Source organism: Scomber japonicus, chromosome 10, assembly GCF_027409825.1.
Source record: "Scomber japonicus isolate fScoJap1 chromosome 10, fScoJap1.pri, whole genome shotgun sequence".
NCBI lineage: Eukaryota > Metazoa > Chordata > Actinopteri > Scombriformes > Scombridae > Scomber > Scomber japonicus.
Window position 1 is genome coordinate 21,112,725 of NC_070587.1, and position 27,936 is coordinate 21,140,660.

At 42.4% G+C, this 27,936-nt stretch overlaps 1 protein-coding gene across 2 annotated transcripts; it reads left to right on the plus strand.

Annotated features, from left to right (window-relative positions):
* Positions 1–788: 788 nt before the first annotated feature.
* Positions 789–27,183, plus strand: dop1a (DOP1 leucine zipper like protein A). 2 transcript variants are annotated; one of them, XM_053326810.1, is made up of 38 exons: positions 789–1,100; positions 3,053–3,248; positions 4,348–4,529; positions 4,625–4,795; positions 6,009–6,198; positions 6,351–6,449; positions 6,826–6,925; positions 7,988–8,097; positions 8,968–9,082; positions 9,229–9,349; positions 9,466–9,585; positions 10,083–10,200; positions 11,208–11,237; positions 12,383–12,628; positions 14,606–15,140; positions 15,225–15,508; positions 15,597–15,749; positions 15,839–15,939; positions 16,099–16,364; positions 16,496–18,623; positions 18,895–19,006; positions 19,130–19,312; positions 20,247–20,372; positions 20,527–20,661; positions 21,038–21,093; positions 21,220–21,324; positions 21,571–21,637; positions 21,907–22,051; positions 22,371–22,450; positions 23,023–23,132; positions 23,415–23,564; positions 24,445–24,506; positions 24,817–24,969; positions 25,264–25,400; positions 25,559–25,614; positions 25,723–25,887; positions 26,128–26,257; positions 26,436–27,183. In XM_053326810.1, exons 2-38 carry the CDS (start codon positions 3,111–3,113, stop codon positions 26,742–26,744), a joined length of 7,488 nt encoding a protein of 2,495 aa, XP_053182785.1. In that variant the 5' UTR covers positions 789–1,100; positions 3,053–3,110; the 3' UTR covers positions 26,745–27,183. The 2 variants fall into 2 exon arrangements, with proteins under 2 accessions (XP_053182785.1, XP_053182783.1); XM_053326808.1 differs by lacking the exon at positions 11,208–11,237.
* Positions 27,184–27,936: the final 753 nt, after the last annotated feature.

A 27,936-nucleotide genomic window follows, 5' to 3' on the forward strand; every position in this document is an offset into this window, starting at 1 on the left:
ATTCAGTTCAAAACACTATTTTTCTCCGAGGGGCAACTTGCAGATGCACATACAGTAGCACAGCCAACAGGCAGCATAATATGTAAAATGCAAAAATGACATGTACACATGATGAAAATGATATGAGAGATAATATTAGTGATGATCATTTAGGTGACTGTTTTTATAACAATTTTAACTTGACTCTTACTCTATTGTCCATAAAGGTTTTTGATTAAATTATGTAAAGGATTTTTCCACATCTGTTAGTCGTTGTATTTAATAGACTTCCACTATAAATTATAAATTATGTAATTGCAAAAGCTGAATCTCACCTTTTTTGCATCTTGTTCTGATAAGATGGGTTTGGATGTTGTGTGGGTAGGTGCACCATACTGATCATTTCATGTTGATTGTATGCAATTGTATGTAATAAAACACATTTGAAGGAGAAAAAAAAGTCTGATACACACTATTTGTTATTATTATATTTGACAAAATCTATTTGAATGTGCACCTAATGTCTTTACAAGTCTTCGGATCTAGGTGGCAGCTTTTGTAACTGCTAAAGTACATTAATCAATAACGTTTATGAAAAAACAACCTTTTCATTGTCATTTTACTTAAATAAAGGGAGAGTTTAAATGCTAAAGGCAGATTCAGATTTTTTTAAATGTGGGAAAAAAGTTTTATGCTGAAAAGATGGACACACGGTTTCCGGTATCTGTGGATGACGTCACGGAGACGAGAGGCGGAAGAGCAGTTGGACGTATAGCAAATCTGCAGTGCAGTCTGGGAGCTGTCAATCGTCTTTCTCGCTTTGTATTTCTGCCCCTGGAAGCTACCGAGGAGCTGTTTATTTACAGGCAGCGGGGGATATAGGAAGACAAACAAGAATATGTAGAATATAACCTCCTATTGTCTGTTACCAAAGCCTGTGAAGAGACGTGTCTTGTGTTATCGGCAGACACCGGGCCTGCATCTCCATCATTTAAACAACCTGCTGCCAACCTGAGCTAGCCTGAGCTAAGTTAGTCATATTATTGACGTTGTCAGCCGTTTCTAGTAGTCGGACCGGGCCTCATGATTGAATGACAGTTGTTGGCCTTTAACCTATAACGGTAAGCTTTTAATATCAGCTTGAATTATTGATGTTATTAAAGCGCTTGTGTATGTTAGCTGTATGTAATGTTACCTCACCTAGCTGGTGACAAGGTAGCTGCTAGCTCTCCCACACTATCTATGCGTTTTCCAATACTAATATGTCTTAAATATTCCGTAGGTAATAATGCGCGATGTTTTACTTATATTTGTATGTATGTGTTTTACACAGCAGAGCGTTACTGTACGTAAACAGCAGCTGGTATGTGTACGTGCTAGACTGTTACCTCAGATCTTGTTATTGTTGACGCTTTACATCTTTAAAGGACAGGTTCACATTCTTTCACATATGTCTTAAAACAACAGTCAGGAGCCTAAATTAACATTGAAACATGTTTGTTCTTGTTGTAATCATGCAGATTCATTCATTATGTATTTATAATGGAAGACTAACACAGGAGGACTGATTACAGCAACTGAAACCTCTTTCACTGTTCAAGTAGAGACCTGACCTTTTAAGACAGACTTGGAAAAACAGTAAACTTGTCCTTTAACTCAACTTCAACTCAAGCATTGACGTATAACATCAGTTTTCCCTGAAATTTCAACCACAGTCATTCTGAATGTGCTGAATAAGCATAAAGTCTTCTTCTCTAATGTGTAATGTTGTAAAACATGTCAGTTCAGTTATCTGTTTATCTGCTGTGGAACTTTTTCACAGCAGTCATTTGTGATATGTCACAACAATAGAAGCACAGGTGAGATTAATAACATGAATTAGTAATGGCTGCAGTGTGCACAATGGCTCACATTGATGGTGTCCTGACACTTGAATTGGACCCGAGTCATGATTAATGTTATTGAGACTTCTGCTTTGACAAGTCCATGAAAAGGTTTTATTACACTGCATAGTAGGCAAAGCTAAAATGTAAATGACCTTTTCTAAATGTGATTGAGCCCCTCTTTTATATCAGATATCAGTATGATTTCTGTGGTTGGCCTCATGTCATCTACTTCCACTGAAATATTGTGAGCTTCAGCAAGCAGTCATACAACTAAGATTTGTGTTGAAATGATTTCTTAATAAGTTGTTCTGGCAGTGTGAGGAAAATAAATGACTTGTCAACCAGAGTATGGTCTTCACATATTGGTATTAGAGCTAGACCGATAAATCAGCCAGGCCCATATAGATCTGTCTAGATATAGAGGATCACATGATAAGTTTTCTGGTTGATATTCTTCACTGTGTGTTGTGTGTTAATGCTAAGTCACACTGAAACTGAAACTTTAAGCTGGAGTTCTTCAGTAGTTATATGAACTGTATGTTACAATCTGTCATATTAAAAAGTCCCACATTACACCTATAATTACTGTCACTGTGCAGTGGTAAATTATGAATAGTGTTATCTTTACTCAGCACTGTTCTGACTCATTTAAGGTGATAAGGGGGTATTATTAGGGGTGTATACTGTACATGTGTCAGTAAGCCAGACTTCATTTCAAACTTAAAGAAGAGGCATATTTAATCAGTGTTCGTGTTTCTGTGGTAGTTGGATGATACTGTGGAGCCTGGAAAGTTAATCCTTCAAAATAAATGTTTTCCTGAAAGATTGTAGGAGTGACAGCAGTAGCAGCATTGAGGGGAAGTTTGTGACTTTTGCTCTTCTTTCCAAACTCAGATTTTTCTTATTCTGTTGATCATTGTATGATTCAGCAGCCTCAGTCATCTTGCTTCACTCCCAACCACATAAACCAAACATAGTAGTGACTTCTTGTGTCAGACTTTGCTCCTCCTGATTTATATGACTCACTCTAATAAAATGGCTCCAGTTACTCCCTATTGGACCACAATGCTACTCACTGATTCATAGGTTCAGGCTTTTTGCTTCACAGTGGAAAACACCTTCATTTCTTATGTCTTATCTTTTATCCTCCTCTTATTGTTTTTTTCCCCCCTTCCTCTTTATTGCAGGTGTGATGTCCGTATGCATGCCTGGTGTTTGACATTAGCGTAAGAACCACCCAGGAGAATGAATGCAGAGGAAGTGGAGCTGCTCAGCGACTCCAAGTACAGGAACTATGTTGCAGCAGTGGACAAAGCCCTCAAGAACTTTGAGTACTCCAGTGAATGGGCTGACCTCATCTCTGCCCTGGGCAAACTCAACAAGGTAATAATCAGATGGCTTGGGTTACACTGCACCAGATTACAAGGTGTAGAGTAGGCATACATCACAGAGACACACATGTTCATAAATAAGTAAATATTCAAGTGTCACTGGTTTCAAATGAAGCAGTGTAGCTGGTGACCCAAATTGCATGAGTTTCATGAGTGCATATGTGGGTCTGACTGTGTTGTTCTGTGGACTAGATTTCTTTGAACTGTCTTTGAGCATTATATAGCTAAACATTAGCAACAGCAACTGTAGTTATGAAGAAACAAAACATTCCCAGGGTTACTCTTACATAAACGCTCTTCCCAGGAGAAAGTCCATGAAAACAGAGCAAATAATTCACACTAGCATTACAAAAGAATACATTAAATAGGAATCTAATGAATAAGTAAAACGGTTGAAATACTTTCTCTTTATAAAAATTAACTAGACTAAACTAGTCATGCATAAACCCACATACCTGTAGTTGTAAACAAACATGCACAGGATGTTTGTTGTATGGTCTAAACAGTACACACAGCTCTGCTCTACACACAACTCACACACATACAGTAACACACAATCAGCACGCTTATCCATGAAAATGAATCAAGTTGCAGCTGTAAAAGGTAAATATGTCAATACATTGAAATCACACTTGTTTTTAAGTAAATTATGCATATATAACAAACAAAATAAACAAAAGTAAACAGAGCAAAGCGTATCTTCATAATGAGAAGAGAAAGTAAGGCTCACGGCTCTGCAACAAGTTCAGTTTGTGAAATACTGTAAGACAATCTCTGTACTTTTAGTTATAACCCTGAACATTTCCTTTTATATAAAGGTGTCATATCTTTACATGAAACCATATTTACTCCCATAAAGGCGACAACACTTTAGGAGCATAAAAAACCACAACACTGGGCATGTTAACCAGCATTAAAATAAAGTCTATGTTTAATAAAATAGTGTAAAAACATCACACTGCTATTCATATGCAAATCATAAAAACACAAGCATTTTTAATAATGCATACATCTGTTTCATATCTTAAAACACATTACATCTAATCTTGCTTTCATTGCATGCCTCTTTGTTTTTTCACACCCCATCTCAGGTTTTGCAGAACAACGCAAAATATCAGGTGGTTCCTAAGAAGCTGACGATAGGCAAACGGCTGGCCCAATGCCTCCACCCTGCCCTGCCCAGCGGAGTCCACCGTAAGGCTTTGGAAACCTATGAGATCATCTTCAAGATAATTGGATCCAAGCGGCTGGCCAAAGACCTCTTTCTTTATAGGTAACACTGTGCTACTGCTTACAGTTCCCAGTCAAGACTCATTTTCTGCTTGTGTCAGATCTTATCATACTGAGCCATATTCTTCCTCACTGCAGCTCTGGACTCTTCCCTTTACTCTCCAATGCCGCCATGTCTGTTAAGCCTGTTCTGCTGGGGCTCTATGAGATGTACTACCTGCCCCTGGGGAAGACACTGAAACCAGGTCTGCAGGGGCTCCTCACTGGGGTTCTGCCTGGACTAGAGGAGGGCTCCGAGTATTATGACAGGTAAGAAGAGCAGAGATGGAGAAGAAAAACATTTTTAAAAAATGGTAATGTGTACATATGAGCTTTGGGTCAGGCCATTAGAACAAGGCTTTTTATTGCTTAATGTGGAAAGGAAATGATTGAATGAATGATATATGAGATATGACTCATTGGAAGATCGATAGTTTCACTGCAGCCTAAAACATCTTTGGTCTAGTATCCAAGAATAACTAAGCACACTGTTCTGGAAACTGGGAGCATTTATTTATTCACATGATTATTTGTTCATGCAGCTCATCAATGTTGATACACTTACACTGAAATGCTCTAGAGGGCGCCGCAGTCACAGGTTAGACCATACTGGCACAGATGGTCCAGAGAAGACCTGCATCATTGGGCTTTTGTCATGGTGGGTCCTGTTTTAGCAGGAAAAGCACAGGCCTCCATACATCAGGCATGTGGAGATCAATATGTATACTGTTGTGTTGTTGTTCAAACAGCAGATATGATAATTTTAGTACTTCTATATTAGATATGCACTACTTCACATTCTTCCTATTGAGTTTTATTTTACTTATGACAAATTGCATAGCAAGTTGCATTATTCCTGCCACTGTTAGCTGTTACAATGATTACATTTCCCCACAAAGGACATTTAAGTTTTATTAAATCTCATCACCCATTTTATCAGCCTAATGGAAACACAGTGGCTTATCTGTTCTAACTGAGATTCCACAGATGCACCTTATTTGCCCAGATTAAATGTGGAATTGTATCGATACTGGCATGAAATCTTTATTTTTCTTATATGCATGTTGAATGTGACAGATGATGTGTTTTAACTTTTAAGAAAGTTAAATAAAAGAATCGCTTCTCAATTACTACAAGTGGCAAATCTCTCTCAGTAGTGCAACTGCAACTACAATTCAACAGACACTGTGATCAGAAAATTGTACTTTCAAACCTGCAATACGCCAACACAACTTACATGAAAATTCTGCAGCATTGTCGGTCCAGTGTACTGACTGCCTCCAGCAGAGCAACCAGCCTGCCAACAATATGCAAAGAAGCCTATCACAGCTTTATACAATTATTTTCCCTTCTGTATGCCAGCGTTGCTTTGTGGACTGCATCACTCTGCATTGTGAGCGTGCTAGGTGGTAAATGCTGGTGCGTGCCTAATAAACATATTCACTCTTTCCTGTCTGTTTTTTGTTTGTTTTTTAATCCACAGAACAAACACCCTGTTGGAGAAGGTGGCTGCAGCGGTGGAGCAGTCAGCGTTCTACAGTGCCTTGTGGGGCAGCATCCTGACCAGCCCTGCTGTGCGTCTCCCTGGGGTTTCCTTCGTCCTGCTTCACCTCAACCGCAAGCTCTCTATGGAGGACCAGCTCTACGTCATGGGCAGCGACATCGAGCTCATGGTACAGGACAAACAGTCACTACGAGAAGACTTTAGTAGTCTGTGATTTAGATCTATTAAACAGCATCAGTGTAATGTTCCATTAAGTTCTATCCCTTGTTTTTTGAGTAGGCAGGGGCAGGTTGAATTATTGTGTGTTTCTATTCTCACAAGGTGGAGGCGGTCAGTACCTCAGTCCAGGACTCAAGTGTGTTGGTCCAGAGGAGCACGCTGGACCTGATCCTTTTCTGCTTCCCCTTCCACATGAGCCAGGTAAGGAAAGCTGACTGTCAAGGAATTAATGACATGTATTCCTGTCTTATAGAGCATCTTAAAATATTTAACCATCAGATGCTGATATATCAGTTGGTATTATTATTGCCATTGTTGTGTTTTTTTAAATTTCAGACATACTTGTGTCTTTTCCTTCCTGTGTGTTTGCACATGCCGGCCATGTTAGTGACTCATGCTGGCTGCTTGTTAAATCCTTCTCCTCAAAACATTTCTGGACCTGTCAGGACTGGGATACAGCCTTTGTCTGACATCTGCAGTCCTCCCCCCATTATATGTGTGTGTGTGTGTGTGTGTGTGTGTACGAGAGGGATAGGAAGACGGTCACACGTGTTCTGATCTGTTCTCTCGTGTTCAGGCGACTCGCCCCGACATGATCCGGATCCTGTCAGCGGCTCTGCACGTGGTTTTGAGACGAGACATGTCCCTCAACCGCAGACTCTACGCCTGGCTGCTGGGTGCGAAATCCACACAGAAACATACGTACTCAGATATCAGGGTTCCCGCCCATCACGTGATTCCTGGAATATTGTAGAATTTATAGAGATACTCAGAGGAATGTACGGAAAATTGTATATTGGGAATTTAAAGAATATCAAGCAGCTTTTAGAAATCGGTTACTTGAGTGTTTTCCCACTGCGGTAGATTCACACATTTATTATCTTGTAGTAGAAATGTAACTGTCCACTCTGACTTATGTATACCAGAGTTATATACATGTTACTTGGAGCATTATGGGGAACCCTGATATACAAACATTCGTACACATCAGGTCTGTATGTGCTTTGTTGCTTTTAGCGCCGCATTATTCCCATTGTTTTTCTGTCTCTTGTGGAACACACAGTAGAGTCCAATGTTGTGATCTGTTGTGGTCATTGTCTCACTTTATTTTCTCTTGCTTACAACTCACTGCGGATGAAAATGCTGGTAAGTGTCTGCACGACCAAGGATGTACCAAGATCACACTCTCATCTATAAAGCAGCTCGCATTGTTCGCCACGTTTGAATGTCTAAAACTTCTCGGATCACCTGAAAGGATAAGAGTGATGGTCAAAATTTTTGTACTGACACATTCTTGGCCAGTCAGGGTTGGAAAAAGGGGGATTTCTCCACCAATGGCTGAAAGACAAACATTACAGTATCTAATAGTATCAACAGGGTAAGGACAGCCAACTCTAGCTGTTTGACTCAGTGTATTTATTCATCAATCATAACAGATTTTATAAGGTTGACTCTAGTCGGGCCAAAAGCTCTTTCTGTCCTAAGGCTTACATCTAATGGATTTCTGGCAGCACTCATTACAGAGTTATAAACTGGGCACAAACTCAGAATCAATTCAACAAGACGGGATGTTTACCAGCAATGCTCAATCATACTGATAAATGATGTCAGTAAATATTAAAACTCCATTTTCCCCCACTCTGGATAAGTGCTTTGCTTCTCGTCTCGTGCATGAATGTTCTAGATGGTGTATGTGGGTATTCGCTCAAATATAACCGCGCCTCTTTTGTTTTTTGAAGGCTTCGACAACAACGGGGTAATGATAGGCCCCCGCAGCACACGGCAGAGCAATCCAGAGGAGTACGCCAGCCACTACTTCAACACCTTCTCTAAAGACATGCTGGTCCAGGTGAGCTTTGTGCATTTAAACCTAATTATAAATGCAGTTTATCAATGAAAAGATGGTTTATTATGGCTATTATAGCTTCCAGAAAAATCCCCAAAATCAGACGTCTCTTGAGATTAGGCATGTATACAGTATGAGTGGGAGGGGGTTTGTGGGGGGGATCGGCCTAAATTTGGCAGATCTGACCCTCTTTTGTTTGCCACAAAATTCATTCATCCCCTTTAATCCCTCTCTTTCACACCTCGCCCTCCTCCTCTTGAGATTTCATGTATGTCCTGCTCCCTCCTGTTCATATTCCCAGCAGGGTGTTTGCTTTGAAAACAGCTCCCTGTCCTCTCAAAGACTTTTACACACACACACATAGTGTAATAATCTGTCCTGTCACACTCAAAACAGCCCTGACCTTCCTGGCATGTGATACACTCTGGTACTCCGGGGTTTGTAACAGAGTGGGGGGCACAGAGGCCAACCAGGAGGGGAAGTTTAATTTTTTTGAAGTATTTTTTGTTTTTGTTTGCTCTTCTGCCATCTGCTCTAAAATAGTTATCGGAGCTCCCTCCATTGGGAGAAAGATGGTACTACAGGGACCGTCTGTTCCAGAGCCCCAGCTCATAATGTGGCAGACGAAGCGTGAAACACACAGAAAAGAGAGAATGATGAAGAGGAGGGGTGTGGGGGGGACTCAATGCAAATATGAGATTGCTTCTGCCAAATATTATAGGAGGCATGATTTAAAAAAAAAAAAAAAATCAAAAGCAAATACATGTGAGCTCAGCCGTGTCAAAAGTTGCTCTGGAGTTCAAAAATAGGTGTGTGTGTGTGTGTCTCTGTGTATTTATATATGTGTGTGTTTTTGTGTCTGTGTGTTTTCAGGCAATGGTGGGGATCTTGCAGGGCAAAGCACGAGGCGGGGAAGAGGAGAGCATCCTCATGCATGACCTCAAGCCGTTTCGCATCCTCATCAGTCTGCTGGACAAACCAGAGCTTGGTAACCGGTTCATCAATATGTAGACACCGATTATCTAATTAGTGTTGGGTTAGGGGTTAGGAAAGAATGATCCACATCACACAAGCAGCCTGAAATGATCCAGTGTGTACATCATCCACAGTGTCTGCATGTGTGTGTCTCTCCAGGTCCAGCAATCCTAGAGGATGTACTGATCGAGGTGTTTCGGACTCTACACACACAGTGCCGAACAGAGTTGGACCTCCAAAACCAGAGTCCATTCAGCAAGGACCACACACACCTCAGCAGGTCAGTTCAGTCCACTTTAGACATTTCTTATGGACAGTTACACACCAGTATGGTCTGACATGGCCTGCCGTCATGGATATCACGATGTTAATTGTTCTCTTCTGAATCATCCTTAGTAAACTACGAGAGAACAAGAAAACAGCAGAACTGATCAAAACCGCCAATCTCCTGTTCAACTCCTTTGAGCCGTACTACATGTGGGACTACATCGCTCGCTGGTTTGAGGAGTGCTGCAGGTGAGTATTTTAAAATAAATACATGCGATTGGCCACGAAGCACAGCGATCTGGAGGAACAGGAACATTACCCCGTGTATGACTGATGGAATATATACCAGTTAAATCTGGGGGAAACTAAAGCTGCTGTCATGGTTTTGGCGGCCTAATGTGTGCCAGGATGCCTTTCCTCCTCACACCATTACACCCACACCACTACTCTGCTGCTGACATCAAACAAGGTGGATCACATCAAGCACCATACCTGACACAAAATAATCCAAATAATTATAATTGCTTATTAGTACTTGAATGCAAAGTAAAGCTAATGGAAATCTAATTAGTTTTGCAGGTATTTGATCATAAAGATGATGATGAAAGATGATGATGGCAGTTTAAGTGTTGGACCATCAGAGAGATGTTGCCGTTAACATGCCTAAAAATAATTCAGTAAATAACAAGAAATGAAAAAGTGATTTTAAAAATGATGATTTTTTTAAAAAATTGCTTGTGTTGCAGGAGGGCTGTGAACGTCAGCACACGTGCCCCACGGCATTCTGGGAGCTCATATCCTGCTGACCTGTCACTGGTGGAATTCTGTCAGCTAGTTGATTTCCTGCTGGATATTGTTTCCTTGGTGAGACTCTTTTTTTTCTGTCTTTTCCATTCTTTCTTCATTTATTTGTCTTTCTCTTTATGTCTGTCTGTTTTTCTTCCTTTCTTTCTCTCTTGCTTTTTTCGTTTGCCTACTTGCGTTCTTTTCTCTATATGTCTCCCTTTTCTCTTTTTTCCTCTGTCTTTGATTTCACTCCGCTGTGACTTTGATTTACAATTATGTAATTCCTCACTATACTTTTCACTCATTTTTAATCTTTTCTGTATTTCTTTGTCTTTCTTTGACTTTGTAGCTCAATTTTTCATTTATGTCATTTTGTCTCTATGTTGTTTCCATTCCCCTTCATGGATATATTTCTGTTCATTAAAACTTTCCCTCTTTTTGTTTTTGTCACTGTCACACTCTGTCTCTTCTCTGCTCTTCCTCCTCCTCCTCACCGTGCACTCGCCATCTCATTCTCATTCTCTTTCTCTTTGTCCTTCTTGGCTCACACACCTCCTTTATTGATCTAATTTGTTGTCTACAAACACCTTCCAAGTGTCCGTCATTTTGCAATTCGATCTTAATGTCATCCAACTCCATTTCTTATTCCAGTCGTAGGATGTTACCGCCACTATTAGGGTGTGTGTGTGTGCCGCCTCTCTCCACGTGTGTGTATGTTCATCTATGCAGTCCTCACACAGGTTGAAAAAAAAACACCTGTGTTCAAGTTTCCCCTGCCGAATATTTCTTTGCATCCCCTTTTAGAAATATGCTTGTCTGAACTGTATTTCCAATCTGAACAGTTTGGAAATCCCTCAGTCTTTTATTACCTTGTTTAAATGCTTGTTTGTGTGTGTTGAAAGCAAGAGAGAGAGAGCGAGAGAGAGAGAGAACCTTGTGATCTGTGAGCTTGTCAGCGAGAGAGTGAAAGTGTGTGTGTGTGTGTGAGTGTGTGTGTGTGTGTGTGTGTCTGCAAACAAAGTGTAGTGTGGCCTGTGCTCTGCTTGCTCCTGTCTGTTCAAACTATCTGCTCTTTCTCCTTGAAGCCTACTAGAAGCATGAGGGTAATCTGCCAGGTAAAGTACTGCTCTTTCCTGCTTTTTCACCTCACCCTGCTTCACTGAGGCTACGATAACATTTCTGCAACGTCCTGCCAACATCCACCTTTTGTTCCCTGTCCTGCTTTGACTGATCATTTCTGAATGATTGACTGTCACTGTTTTAACACCCAAAAACAATGATCCCCAAGAAAGAGGCGGGATCATAACACGTGATGAAAACATCACTCCGGCTGTTTGGTGTGGATCTTGTGAAAATGAAATCTCCGCCCAGTGTGTATGCGCATTCTGTAAAGCATGCATGCAGTTATATGCTATTGCAGTGCTCACATATTCATAAGAAATATGTATTTATTCACTCCATGGTTTAATGCTTATTTTATCATTCGGTTATTGTGGGTTTTTTTTACCTTGCTCATTTTTTTTTCATTAAAGTGTGTTTTGCTTATTGAGTTAAAATACTAAAATATGGAGAAAAGAAGGCAATGCACTGTGAGGTCCTGAGGTCCAATGTATTTAATGATGAAGGAATCAATAAATACTTGCTTTGGATTCTAGTGTGCACAGCCTTTTTTCTTCAAGGCAAAAAAGAGTTTAAATTAAGTAAAGATCCAACATGAAAAAAAAGAAAGATGGTAGTCATGCCTTTTTTATAGTATATTTAAAAGTGTGTAATGTATCTTTGTTATGCTTTTTAAGGTATTGTTCATGTTTTTGGATTGAAGGTTATATTTTGCCCTGATAATACAACATATTTAAATTTGACCACTTCTAGGTCACTTCTATAGTTGAAAACCATCTGCAACTGCACTGAAATATAGACATGAAGATTCTTAGTTTAAATTAGAAAGAAAAAGTTGATTAAGGAATATTGAGTAAAATAATTAACAAATAATTATTATATCCAAGCTTTAGTTGATAGGGTGAAGGTTTTGACTTTGACAACCAGAGGGAGAAAAGAAATTAATATAATTCTTTTTTAATAACATTAAATCACGCAAACTGTATTACATGAATTTTGCAGACTGCACTAAAAGTCCAGCAGTAGCTTAATTAACTTAACAGCCTTAATGACTTTATATCAGGTTCACCTTTTCCACATAGTCAAATAACTGAACTTTAAATTCCTCACCTCACTTTTTTGTTTTTCTGACTTTTTCCAGGAGACGTACATCGAGATCCAGACGGAGCATCTTCCTCAGCTGTTGCTGCGCATGGTGGCGGCTCTGACGGGTCACCTGCAGGCCCTGGGTCTCGGGGAGCTCACGCATTGCCTCCGTCTCTGCTCCAAGATCCTCAGCAAAGTGCAGCCCCCGCTGGTGTCACCTCTGGCCCTGCCCTCAGGCCCCCAGACTCAGAGCCTGTCCAACTCAGCAAGGGAGAAGACAAGAGACAAGGAGGACAAACGGGTGAGTACAATGATTATGAATGTTCCATAAGAATTAAAACAAATGAAATAGATAGTTATTCAATAGTATGTTTTGACAGTCAGACCACGCTATAATTGTCCAACATGTTAAACCTGATTCAGAATGTATTAACTTTTACATTTCCACGCATGCACACTGGGAGCTTTTCACTAAATCATCACTGGGCGGCTTTACTGCACAGTTCCCTTTATCTCCTTTTGGATGTTTGGATACAAAGGATACAAAGACTCAGAGCTGAGAAGAGTATTTGTTCCCTTTTTGTGGTCAGTCGAAGATGAAAATTGCACCAAAACTGGCACTCTGGCTTAAAAAAAAAAAAACCCAACATTGCCAGCTGACAATTCTGTTTTTGACTCTGATCCTTAAAAGTCTTTTGATAAAAGCATAGGCCCTGTTGTTCACTCTGTCAGAGCAAATCCCAGTTTGACCCACTTGACCTACTTCCCCTACAAGTTACTGCCCAAAAACCCATCAGTTCAAGCTCTGGTGGTCCCTGAACAGGACGCCCTCCGGCTCTTTTTACCTCCTGCCAGCCTCCTGCCCCAAGCTGCAGTTGGCTGCGTGGTCCCACAACCGGCCCTGCCATCCCACGCTCCCTCGACACAAGCCATTTGAAGACTTGTTCAGAACAAATGCTTCGTTGGCTGTCCTGGTCCTCCTGGTTTCTGTCCAGCAACCTGGTCGTTTAAGTGTTTGAGAGCTCAGTGAGGCATAGTTAAGCTCAGTCGGTCTGTCCCATGCCCAGAGATGGATAGGGGCGCTAGATGGATTGAGCTAGGCCCACGAGGGGCCGGAATAAATAGAAAGACAGAAGACGGTTAACCAACAGCTGAGCCCGGCTCGCCTTTTTTTTTCTCTCTCTCTGAGGAAGAAGAGGAACAGACTAGCCTGTGGCGCCTCCTGGGTGAGCCGTCTCCATCGGAGTGGAAAACATCCCACATACATCCGCTGAATGCTATAACGTCCCCACCCCTCCACTCCCCCACCACCACCCTGAGGGGCATATAGAGAACGTGCTGTCTAACGCGCCATCTGAGTCCAGGCTCTAGAACGTGCATGATGCCTCAATCAAAAAGCCCTCAAGCTCCCAAAGGCTGACTGTGACAAAGAATTGTAAAAACTTGTAGCTCTGTCAGTCTGTCTGTAGCAGGATGCAAGTCTGGTGTACAGTTTAGTCTATACAAGTCCCTCAGGTCAGACCCAACAGCTGTGTACAGCCTCGATATATACAGACTTGTACAGTGAAGTGATGAGGTTAATGTGTCAACAGAGAGACTTATAAAACTAATAGTTAGACTTGTAGTTTAACCGTTGATTTCTGTGGTTTTCTCTTCCCTTTAGATGACACCAAGTATTTTCTCAGCTGTACCTCATTTTAGTGCAAATTGCAGCAATCATTGTCCAAACAAGGATTTACACTGATTTGTTCTTCATTATGTGCTTTGTTAAATATCACTAAAAAAAAAGTTAAAACTTCCAGCAACACTTGTAGTATACAGTACAATTTTATGGTTAGACCAACGCCTTTCAGCTTGCGGCCTTCATCAGGGTCACTGCAAGTCGAAACACGTTGGTCTAACAATAAAGTTATTGTTCCCTCTTCTGTGCACCCTGGAAGTAGGTGGAGTTGTGCCAGAAACCTCTTCTCTGCTTCTTAAATATCGGTAAAAACAGAAAACAATTATTTTTTTGTCATATATTTTAACATTTAACTTTTTTTTTTTGTTATTCTATTCTGATTTTACTTTGCAAATATGAAGACAGCTAATGTCACATTCAGTGTATGATTGGCAATAGAACAATCCATGTAGTACAGTATCATGGTCACAAATGCTCTCTGGTAATGTAAATAATCTGCACTTGGAGTTTTCCTTGTTCATGGCTTGCTACACCTTTTCTTCTCCACTTCTTCCGGAACTTCTCCTGAACACCTTATCTTCCTCTGTCTTCCTGCAGCCTCTCCCTGCTACTCTGGAGGTGCCCGGCAGCGGGGAGGTGTTCGAGGATGGGGAAAATCCTCCCAGCAGTCGCTCCTCTGAAAGCGGCTTCACAGACTTCGTCCAGTACCAGGGCGATGGCCCCGAAGAGACGGAGCGAACACCTCATCCGCACCCAGCTCTCAAAACAGGCCGCCGCTCCTCGGGCCCGTCTCAGACAAAACCTCTGGACAAACCGGTCATGCAGTGCTGCCTGGAGCACTTCCAGCAGTTTCTCTCCCGCCTCATCACCTTGTATATTATCCCCGGGCAGGAGAACAAAGTTGAGGCGTTAAGAGGGGAGGTGGTGCAGTCGGGGACTCTGGTTTCAGAGGCCTCACAACATAGTGAACATATGGAGCAGACAGAGTCATGTTCAGGATCTGGGCTGGTCCAGAGAGAGCGTATTGCTGCCTTCACTGCAGCCTGCCAGCTTTTCCTAGAATGCTCTAGTTTTCCAGTCTACATCGCAGAGGGTAACCTGAAGGCCTCACCCCCACAAGAAGAACAGTTTGGTAAGTACGAGAAAGAGTCCCTGTGATAGTGAATGGAGATAAAGTTCCTATATATTTAAACATATTCCTCCTTCATCCATACAGACAGCGAGCAGGTCCGTCTGCCAGTATGGCTGCAGACACTGATGGATGCCTGCTGCCTGGCCAGTGACTTTTGTCTGCAGGGTGTGGCCATTTCCCTACTTATGGACCTAGTGGGACTTACCCAGTCCGTTGCTATGGTGACCGCTGAGAGCGTGGCATCCGCTGGCAGCTCCGAGTCTGCCCAGACCATGAGCCCCAGCCAAGGTCGAGTGTCTGTTGTCATCAGGCCCCCGCTCACTCAGGGAATCTTAAAGCACATCGCTGACAAGACAGACTTCTTCAAGGTAGAGATCCTTTGGCAGATTAAATTACGTAACTACGTACTTTTTTTGAATGATCTTGACCCTGTTTAATCTGCAATCTGGTACCCAGAGTGTGGCTCTGATCTTGTGGGACCAGCTGAGTGAAGGAACACCCCAGCACCATCAGCGCAGCGTGGAGCTCTTCTACCAGCTCCACAACCTGGTGCCTTCCTCCAGCATCTGCGAGGATGTCATCAGCCAGCAATTAATGCACAGGGACAAGGTGAGTGTAGCACACACACGCATGCACTGTGTCACTCTGTTTGAGACATGTTTCCATGAAGTCCATGCTGAAGCCCCCTTGTCTTTCAGAGAATTCGGCTGGAAGCCCACGTGAAGTTCTCCGTGCTGTGGCATTTGACACGAGATTTGAACATCACCAAGTCTTCTCCTTTTAATCGCACCTTTGATAGGTATGTCTTGATGTGTCATGTAAATGGTGATCAGTTATTTCTAGGGATGTGCCACTTGTAGAAAGGTGTTACAAGTGGCTGTCTTGTAATTCTGTCCATCTTTTATCTTTCTGTTATCCACGCCACTCTCCCCTCCCCATTTTTTACTTTGTCCTCCAGATCGCTCTTCATCATGTTAGACAGTCTGAGTTATTGGGATCCATGTAACAGCGCTGTTGGTCGGGCTTGGCTAAATCAGGTCCTTCAGAGACATGACATTGCACGGGTCCTAGAGCCTCTCCTCCTCCTTCTGCTACACCCAAAGACCCACAGAGTTTCCATTCAGAGAGTACAGGCCCAGCGTCACTGGGCCCAGGTCTTTCCTGACCCACCTGACCTGGAACCATCAGAACCCATGTACACTAGGGACTCTGGCTTCTCAGACAGTAAGTAATGACTGTTGACTCAGTTTTTGGTTTTTGTTCTTTTTGGTAACATTTTTAAGTATTTCTGTTTTCATGTAAAAATATATTTCCTATCTTTGTCATTATTTCCTCTTTTTTGTTCTTTTCATTAGACTTCAGTCACATCCAAGCACACAGGGTGGCACCAGAGGAGCTCCGTGGTCTCGCAGTGGGAGATATGGAGCCGTTCTGTCTTACTGTCAACCCACTGAGTGACAGCCTGTCCTTACTGAGCCTGAGCAGTGAGAACTTACAACTAGCTGGTGAATATCAGCCTGCTGACCAACAGGGGGAGCCCCAGAGCTCTGAATCTAGTGGTTCTCATTCATCGACAGTAGAAAACGGCAGCTTTGAGGAGCAAGAAGGTGTCAACGGTGTAGTCAATGGCTCAGACCAGCAGAATAGTTCCTCAGTTGACCATTCTGATGACTCTATAGAGGAGGCTGTGTCCTCTGTTATGAAAGAGCTGATAGAGAGGGTTGAACGTTTAGTAGATGAGGGGTCTCTAGAAGCCCCATTTCCACTTGAAATCTGGCCTCAGACAGACACAGACAGTACATCCTCAGATACCTCCAACGGTGTCCGTCTTGACAACGGCCCACCTCACGGATCCAATCACCAGACTCTGCCGGAGATGTTAGCTGAAGGCACGCTGGAGTTCCTTAATGTCATGCCAGCTGATTTAGCAGCAGAGGATCAGCACAGAGAGGGTATCACCCGTCATAGTTCATCACCCTCCATTGTCACGTTGCCAGACAGCTCGGACCCAGCCACCCCAGACCACAGCCTGCAGGTGGATGACCCTCAGGCCCGCAAACGTAGCCATAGCAGCACCCAGCTCAGCCTTAAAGGCAAGATCATGGAGAAGTTGGCCGACAAATCTCCAGGGGCCAAGCCCAAGACCAAGAAGTCAAAGAGGAAAGAGGAGGAGAGGCAGAGAAAGGCAAACCAGTCCGAAAAACTGCAGCCACCCAGTATTTTCTTTGGGGACAGTCTGGATCTAGAAAACTGGTACAGCTGTGGGGAAGGTGAGGTATCTGAGATTGAAAGTGACACTGGTTCACCCAGCGGGGCTGCTAGTGGAAACATCGGGGGTGTCAACGTCACAGGACGCAGATCCTCCTCTGCCCCTCCTCGATTTAACATCCATCCTCTTTATCAACATGTCCTGCTCTACCTCCAACTGTATGACTCCTCCCGGGCCCTGCACGCCCTGTCAGCCATCGCAGCCATGCTCCGATCCACTCCCTCAGGGTTTGTAAGTGCCATTTCCACAACCAGCATCAACAACACCTACACTCCACAGCTCTCATTGCTCCAAAACCTCCTAGCCCGTCACAGGATCTCAGTCATGGGTAAAGATTTCTACTGCCCCATCCCCCAGGACTCCCACTCCCACACATTCCGCAGCGCCATGTACCTGGAGATCATCATCTCACTCTGTCTCTACTTCCTAAGAAGCTATTACTCTGCCCACGTGGCAGCGGGCCCTCAGGACTTGGCAGGGAACCGGGCCATGCAGCTGACCAGTGTGGAGGTCTTAACTCTCCTCTTCAGCGAGCTCGGCAAAGTCACTGGCGGCTCAGCAAAGGGCTTTGCTAGTTTTATCAGTGACGTCCTGTCAAAGTGCAAAGTTCAGAAGGTTGTTCTCCACTGCCTGCTCTCTTCTATATTCAGTGCCCAGAAATGGCACGAGCAGCGGGTGGCAGGGGTCAACATGGCCACGGTGGAGGAGGGTCTATCAGAGGACAGTGTTATCAACCTGTCAGAGGACCAGATTGACAGCTGTAGCGCGGTCCAGTCCCAGTTGCTAAGACTTCTTCAGAGCTTAGTCGTACTGGAGCACAAAGTCCTGGTTCCTGCTGAAGAAGGTGGAGAAGGAGTACCTGTGGGGGCAGCAGCAGGAGGTGGAGGGACAGGAGGCGTCACAGGCGCAGGGTTCGAGATCCTGGGTGGAGAAGTGGAGCACGTCAACCCTCAGCAGCCAATGACATCGCTGCAGTACCTCCACGGACAGCCTATCACAGCGCAGGGTATGTTCCTGTGTGCAGTGATCAGGGCGCTTCATCAACACCACGCGTGTAAAATGCACCCACAGTGGATCGGACTCATCACGTCCACGCTGCCCTACATGGGCAGAGTGCTGAGGAGGGTGGTGGCCTCAGTCACTCTGCAGCTGTGTAGGAACCTGGACAATCTTCTTCATCAGTACCTCTATGAGATCGGGATAACTGAGACCAGGTATTAACATCTGCATGGATGCCAGTGATGGGCCTTATCATCGTTTACATTTACAGTCACATGTCATTCAGTTTAATACAATGTAATTGCATGGTTTTGGTCACCAGATGGCACCCTTGACCATAAAATGCAATGACTCACTTATGCATCATCTATCTCTCTGATTAATTGTACTTGATGCTTAACATTCACAATGTATGTGTTGACATGCTGAAAAATGTTAATTCAAAAGTATGTTTTGATTTACTTCCTTTTTACCTCTATCTTGTAGACCCCAGTGGATGGCTCTCTGTATCCCTCCTGACCTAATTCTGACAGTGCTGGAGGGGGTGACCGCCATCATCCATTACTGCCTGCTGGACCCCACTTCCCAGTATCACCAGGTGAGGGAGCTGTTGTACAGTAACTGGGTGTAGCAAGCTGCTCTTTCATACCTCTGTATCTATTATATAACATACAACTATAAAGTACCACAGGCACTGACTGTCTTGATGTATATCTCTCAGTTACAAGTGAGTGTTGACCAGAAGCACCTGGCTGAGGCTCGTTCGGGCATCCTGTCCATCCTCCACACCATCATGTCCTCTGTCACACTGTTGTGGAGTGTTCTGCACCAGGCCGACAACTCTGACAAACCGGCGGCTGCCTCTGCTGCTTCCACTTCCAACATCAATCTGGGCTCTACTAAGGTATACCCGGCAGCAGACAGAGTCATTCCATCAAACTCTCAGTGATATCTTCTAACACATCTGAGCTAGTGCAACAACATATTAAAACAAGTCTTTGCCTTTTCATTATTGAATACTCTTTTTTATGTAGTTTCAAGCATTTGTTTTTTCATATTCAAGTCTAATTTGCAAACTAATCCAAATGTCCAAAACATCCAAAATGTTTTATGCAGCACATAACAGCAGCCATGTATACACTGGGAAACATTAGTGTGGTGTTCACAGCAAACTGAAAAACAGTCCCACAGCTAACCTTAGTGTGTAGGCAGCCTGACTTATGATGTTCTACAGAGAAAGAATCAGAACTTCATGCATAATATTTGCATTATTGGTCTCAAGAGTAAGAGCCAAATCTCATCACTAGCACTGAAAGACTTCTTTCCAGCAATTATAACTCTATTTTTCTGCAAATAGTTATTAGCCATGTCCAGATGGTATAAGTTCCTCCGGAGGTGGTGGATAATGTAATTTTCACTGAGATAATACAGTGATTTTTATCCTGCCCAGAGCATCATTTGTAATCATTATAGGTCCTGTGTCCCTGCAGGAGGGTTAATTAAAGTCCTAATAACCTACATAACTTAGTTTAGTAACTAACTTTTTAGTATTTCAGGTATGGCAATGTACACAGTACTTATAGCAGCATCAAGTTAATGCTAATAATGTTGCTTGACAATTTATTTGCATTAGTGAACATGATAGATGTGGAAGGTAGCACAAGAGACATATCTGAAAATACAATGTCTCCCCAGAAGGAAATAATATAATGTTTGATTTATTTAACAATATACACTTGATGATGCGCTGAAATATGTTTATAGAACGTTAATAGTGGGCTGATTAAATTGTTTCCATAATGAACAGACAAACTTCTTGGCTCACTTTTGTTCTGCAGAACCTCCGTCAGCAAATCCTGGAGCTGCTCGGTCCAATCTCCATGAATCATGGTGCTCACTTCATGGCAGCAATTGCCTACGTTTGGAATGAGAGGAAGCAGGTGAAGACTCCAGTCAGAAACAAGGTAGGTGTTAGCTCACTACACTGAAACCCATTTAAATCAGAGTTAATTCTTAATTTCTGTTAGTGTGTTACTTGAATTAAAAGCCTGCAGACTTTTATCACAACTCTGTGTGTATTTACTTCTGAACTTTGTTGTCACTCTGTTTGTCTCTCAGGTGATCCCGTTAGCCAGTGAAGAGCAGCTGCTGCTGGTTGAGCTGGTTCGTTCGGTGAGTGCCATGCGCACCGAGACGGTCATGCAGACAGTCAAAGAGGTTCTGAAGCAGCCTCCTGCCATCGCAAAGGACAAGGTTGGTGTTTGAGTCTTTGTTGCTGATTTTTAACTGTACACTTGGTAATGAAGTCCATTAGCTTAACTTGTTTTATCCCTGTCTTCCTCCTCCTCAGGGAAATGCTATTAGACTCTGCAGAGCTGTACAAGTGCAAGAGCAGAGAAAACTATGTTCTAATTAATCATATATGCATGTATTTCAGAAGCAATAAGCCCTGTAGCCTGAAGTATACAGCATGTTTACTGTGATGCTTTTGTGCAGTAAATTCATTATGTTTCATTTTTGGGTGCGGCCTTCAGATTTATGTTTGTTGGTGTTTGTCTCTCATGTCTTTTAGTTGCACTTGTCTGTGGTTATTTGTTACATTAATATTATTCTTCACTGTTCCCCACAGAAACACCTGTCTTTGGAGGTCTGTATGCTCCAGTTCTTCTATGCATATGTCCAGAGGTGAGTCCATTGCTTCCTGTTACTATTTAATGTAAAATGCTTTCAATCCACCTAACCTTCATGAAGCTCTCATTTGTACAGAACCTTCTAATCTCTAATAAACTTTGTTCCCTCTTTTTGTCTTAGGATCCCTGTTTCCAGTTTAGTTGACAGCTGGCCATCTCTGCTGGCACTGCTGAAGGACTCGGTACAGTTAGGCCTCCCTGCCCCTGGACAGTTTCTTATACTGGGGTTGGTTTCTCTTCTCTTTTCTTCTCTCCTTTTTTATTGTAAAACAGGCGTCTCTATATCCTGACAACATCTGAGAATCCACTTGTATGATTATATTTGTGGGTGTGTGAATGTCAGCAGATTGCTTACAGTTCACCAGTTACAGCGTGGATCTGAATAAATCAGTCTCTAGAGATGACACCTTCTTCCACTTAATATAATTCAGCATATTTAACATGGCTACCCTTTTACTTTTCTTTTCTCTAGAGTTCTGAATGAGTTCATTTTGAAGAACCCCAATCTGGAGAGTAAGAAGGACCAGCGAGAGCTGCAGGTAATTACCAAAGCAGCCTGCCCTTTAATTCCACTCCCCATTGTTTCCATTGTGTCTTATAATTAAATTATAGAATATTTCTTCATTTTAATTAATATAATATCCCTTTTGTGTAAATTCTTAGTGGCTTTATACTCCATCCTAACAGTTTCGCCTTTGTTTCATGCTCTGTAGTCATACAGGATTACACAGTGAACCACAGTGAAATTACATGACCTTGATTTTTTTCTTTTCTTTTTGAAGTAACTGAATATGATTTCTGTGTGCAGGATGTGACTCATAAGGTGGTGGAAGCTATTGGAACAATAGCAGGCTCCTCTCTGGAACAAACCACGTGGCTGAGGAGGAACCTGGAGGTGAAGGCATCTCCTCAGATAGTTGTGGATGGAACCAACCTGGAAACTGATGTAGAAGGTTTGCTGCTGGAGAAAGTCACTCTTTTTATGACATTTGTGTACAATGTGGGCAAGGAAAAGACCATTTTTGTGTTAATACCAGTGATTATTTTTTCCTGATAGGAAATTCATATAAATGCAGCTAAATCAAGTGTAAAAATGAACCAGAATATGAGGCACTGAAACTAGGTGTAAAGATTAAAGCACTACTTGTACTATAAAAAGCATGTGAAAAGTGAAACATTTTGCAGATGTCCTGCATGTTTCAGCATGGCGGTGTTGGTCTTTTTCTGCTGTGTAGCTGCCCGCTGCTAATGTTTGATATGTGTGTTTTGTAGATTTAATGCTCACAGTAATGGAGGCCTCCAGCTTCACTCCATCAGTGTACAGCGTTCACGCCCTCACACTGTTGGCCGAGGTAAAACACCCATGTCTCTGTGATTCAGCTCAACCCTTCCTACACAACCGTTGTTTCTCAGGCCATCAGTCAGTGGCTCGGCCAGTTATTTCCATACTTCATCCTGATTATATCTCAAGCTGCTCTCACTCACATCTACCAGCAATGTTTAGGCTCGTTGCTCTCAGGCACGGCTAACACAGTCCCACTGATCTCCTTTTGTAGCTGATTTACGACCACCTCTCCACCTCTACTTCAGTCATTATTAACAAACCAATAAATCCATCTGCAGGACTTCCTGTGGTGCTGTGAGAGAGCTGGACTATTGAAATTACTGGCCACCTCCTTCCAGCTATGCTATGTTAGCTCATTGTGCAGCTAATTATGTAGATTTTGCCTGCGCTCCGCTGCTGTTTACAGCTTATAGAGTAATGGCTTTATTCAAGACAATATATCAATATAATGTTGCAGTGCAGTTTGTCACACTGTAAGTCGGTGCAGTAATGTCGTGCCCATATATAAATATCATGTTAAGGAGATCTACTTTCTATTGTCTACTTTAAATACGTAATGAAATCTGGTGTGACTGACAGGTGCTGGCTCATCTGTTGGACATGGTGTTCTACAGTGACGAGAAGGAGAGGGTCATACCACTGCTGGTTAATATTATGCACTATGTAGTGCCCTACCTCCGCAACCACAGGTGGGGACAAGCCTCTTTGTATTTTATCAAAATATCCTTTGACTTTATGGTTATATGTGTTTAAAAGTTAACATCTTGAATTCATATCTTAACTGTGGAACGGCTTCAACTTGAATAATCATGCTGCAGTATCTATCCTTTCACCTCAGTATAAAGGTGAGACGTCTAGATAAAGGGGAAAAAAAGATCTATTCATGTAAGGGAGGAAGATGTGGTGCAGTGAACTTGAGTTGTGGTTGATCATATGCAGGATTTAAATGAAATTCCTAATTTTCTTGGCAGTGCTCACAACGCCCCCAGCTACCGGGCCTGCATCCAGCTACTGAGCAGCTTAAGCGGGTACCAGTATACCCGCCGTGCCTGGAAGAAGGAGGCCTTCGACCTCTTCATGGACCACACCTTTTTCCAGATGGACTCCTCCTGCGTCAGCCAGTGAGTAGGAGAGGGACCTTGACAGTGTGTGGGTGACTACTTTTACAGCTGGTGTTGACTTATAGCCGCAGTGATTACAATGAGAGAGAGAGAGAGGGAGAGAGAGAGAGGGAGAGAGAAAAAAATCCCCATCAGCTTAAGAAGTACAAGATGTGCTTAAGGTGGTTTACATCAAAATGAACACTGAGTTATTATTCATGCATAAGTTTTATAGACTACCAAACAACTGAAGTTAACGGAGCATATTTTTACAACCTCAAAACTAAATATGAAGTCTTCAAACTGTTGCTGTTGCAGCTTGTTTTAAATTTTCCCATTATTTATATATCTACTATAATTTTATTTGGTTATCTGAAAAAAGAAGCAACTGGAAATACCTTTTCACACAAATCCAACCAGAAAGTGTAATAAAGCAAGCTTGGATAGTGAAAAAGTGACATTACCTTACAGAACTGTCAGAGAAGAACAAGCAAGACAAAGTGTCGCCTGTTAGTTTTCAGGTACTAGTTTTAAAGTTAGTGTTTAAATACAGTTTGCCTAAATATTCTATGAATGTAGCCAGGCAGTAGAACATATTAGGGCTGAATAAGTAAGCACATATTTTGATCTATATAGTAACTACGATATGATTTCCAATATTAGAGGGAATGATCATTTTTACTTTGTTCTCTTCTTTATTTAAAATCATATCAGAGTGTGATTTTTATTTTCTTTTGTGGGGATATATACCAAACATAGATGTTTTCTTAAGTCTGCAGAATGGGATGTGTACATATTACACATATTAACGCAGAATTAAAGAGGGTCATGTCTGTTGATGCAATTTTAAACACTTCTATAATATTAGTCTAACATAAACATGATTTTCCTCATTTTGCAGCTGGAGAGCCATCATTGACCACTTGATGACTCATGACAAGACCACATTCAGAGACCTCATGAGTAAGCGTCACATTTCTTCTGTACAGTTAAACATAAAATTATAGATATTACCACCAGGCACAGTTTTAGACCATTTACCACATAATTTATCTGGAACTTATACTTAAAGCACAATCAGTGTTTTGCCCTCTTCATGCATATTCTCAGGATGAATTAAACCTGCTGCCTGTAGTGTGTTTCAATCAAAACAAGGACTAATATTTACATTTCAATTATGTCTGTTGCATTGTGACATAGTTACAGCTTTTAAAAGGGTAAAAGACTGGGGCATATAGAGTACTAATGACCCTCTGTGTGTTTCCTCCTGCAGCTCGGGTGGCTGTAGCTCAGAGCAGCTCTCTGAGTCTGTTCACCAACAGAGACGCTGAGCTGGAGCAGAGAGCCATGTTGCTCAAACGCCTGGCCTTCACCATCTACAGCAGTGAAGTGGATCAATATCAGAAATACCTACCAGACATACAAGGTAAACACAACACACATACATATCATATGTACCATCATTTTATACAGATGGACATCCTGGCTTTGACAAACCGTCTTCTACAACAAACAGCATAATAATGAAGGCTAATGGGTTTTAATTTAACTTTCGACTCAATACTCAGACTCAATTATTGACAAAGATGTCCAATAAGGCAACAGCTAATCATGTTAATTATCTTTATCTTTAACCTGACAACCTGTATTACACAACCACACTAACAAATAACAAATGGTGTGTTGTAACCTCTGTGTTCATTTGTGTGTCTACGTTCAGAGCGTCTGGTAGAGAGCCTGCGTCTGCCTCAGGTGCCCATACTTCATGCTCAAGTGTTCCTGTTCTTCAGAGTGCTGCTGCTGCGCATGTCACCTCAACACCTCACCTCACTGTGGCCCACCATGATCACCGAACTGGTGAGCACTGGAGGCAGTGTAAACTGCAGTGTCTTTCTTTCACTGTACCGTCATGTTTTTGGGTTCTTTTACTGTCTTTTACACAAATTGATCTTTTCACACATAAACCCACTCACAAACACTCATCAGTCATATGTGCCACATCTGTTTCCCTGCAGGTCCAGGTGTTTCTACTGATGGAGCAGGAGCTAACAGCAGATGAGGACATATCAAGGTATCATTATCCTTTAATACTACAAACTGCCCTGCAGCAGCAAAACAACATCAAACACCCATCTTGATGCGTTTCCTTTTATGACTTACACTTTCCACCCCGCTCTAGGACATCAGGGCCATCTGTGGCCGGGTTGGAGACCACATATTCTGGAGGGAACGGCTTTTCAACCTCCTACAACAGCCAACGCTGGCTCAACCTTTATTTGTCTGCCTGCAAGCTCCTGGACCTGGCCTTGGCGCTGCCTCCTGAGAGCCTCCCTCAGTTCCAGATGTCAGTACTTTACTAGCCTGGGTCTTGTAATAGGGTTTGCATTGGTTTGAGTTGTGTGAAGAGTCAAAAATATCTTGACTTGGTGACTGACATATAGTAACTGATTAGAAGTGGAAACTCTAAATGGACATTTACAATGTACAAATAAACATAATAATAAGGTGTTTTAAAGCACTCATTTTATGCTTTGTTGACTTGTTAAATGGAATTTATTTGTGAGTGTGTCCTTCTTTATTTCAGGTATCGCTGGGCCTTCATCCCAGAGGCTTCAGATGATTCAGGACTGGAAGTGAGACGTCAGGGAACCCATCAGAGAGAGTTTAAACCCTACGTGGTCCGACTGGCCAAGCTGCTGAGGAAACGAGCCAAGGTATCTCATCTTCCCTTAGTCAACACAAGGTTATTAAATGATAGAGACAAATGACCGCCTCTTACACAGAGTACATTCAGGGAAACAGTCCATTTATTTCATTCATACTGCAGTTTTCACCACCTGCACCACAGCATCATTTTATAGTAATCTGTTGTCTGTTTGCCTCCACCCACAGAAAAATCCAGAGGAGGACTGCTCCACCAGAACCCTGTCGTGGGAGCCAGGTCACCTAATGCTGACCCTCTATGTGATCCGCAGCATGGAGCAGCTGCTACCCTTCTTCAACCTGCTCAGCCAGGTCTTCAACAGCAAGGCCAGCAGCCGCACAGGTCCCGCCTACACCAACAACCCCGCAGACGCCTCCTTCCCCGGCCACAAGGAGGGCCACAAGCTGGAGAGCCAGAAAGTGTTCTGGAGCCGAGCTCGACAGAACATCGAGGAGATGGTGGAAAAAGACTTTCTAGAGGGACTTATCAAGACGTGAAAACACAACACTGGATTAACAGATAACTGATCAACACTAGTGAAACACCTCAACTTGTATATGAAAAAAACAAGGGAATACAAATGGGGGAAAAATAGTTTGTACATTTTTTGTATTTATAATTATTATTTTACTTTTCAAAAGCTATTGTATTTAATTTTAATTATTTGTATATATGGAGCAGCTTTGATGACTGACTTTTAACATTTCATGTGAGTCCTGTGGGACAAAGTGAAGATGCTGTGCCATTCCATATCGATGTGACTTAATAAAGATTTCTAATGAGAGGGTTGCTCAGGCTATGTCACATTCATAGTGGGCTTCAAACTGGGTTTACATGAAGTCATTCATTGTATTTGTAGTATTGTTTTAGGTCACAGCAGGTAGCAGTTTGAAGTTTAAACGCTCTGATAAAGCTGAGTCAGCCAGTATTGCAACAATGTACTAAGATTGAACAGCTATGGAGCCATACTGTATATCTCTCTCAGGAGTGAAAAGAGGTGGAGCCCAAAAAATAAAAGAAGAGTGAGTATTGGATTTTTATTCTCCTGCTGGCCAAACACAGCTAAAATAAATGCTAATGTTGGAACATGTCTGTTGGATGTGTAAAAAGGCACATCCCCCCCCAGACACACGCACACACACACACACACACACACACACACACACACACACGCACAGAACAAACAAAGAGCTCACAAGAGGCAGCTGTGGCTCAGGAGGTAGAGCAAGCCCACTAATCGGAAGATCTGCAGTTCAATTCCTGGCTCCTTCAGTCCACATGTCGATGTGTCCTTGGGAAAGATACTTAACCCCAAATTGCTCCTGATGGCTGTGCTAGCCATGTATGAATGTGTGTGTGAATGTTACTTTCCCCCTGGTGAGCAGGCTGGCAGCCTGCATGGCACCCTGTCATCAGTGTATGAATGTGTGAGTAAATGGGTGAATGTGACTTAAAGTGTGAAAGCGCTTTGAGTGGTTGGAAGACTAGAAAAGTGCTATGTAAGTACAGTCCATTTACCATTTACAGGCCAAAGAATTGGCCAACAGGCCAAGTGTAAAATGCAGGTAATATTTCAGTACTTTTACTTTAGTAGGATTTTGAATGCAGGAGTTTTAGCAGCTTATGTAGACATTTTTGTATTGAGTAGCCTACTTCCACTGCTAGGGGTGGTATTGATGGATAGACTTT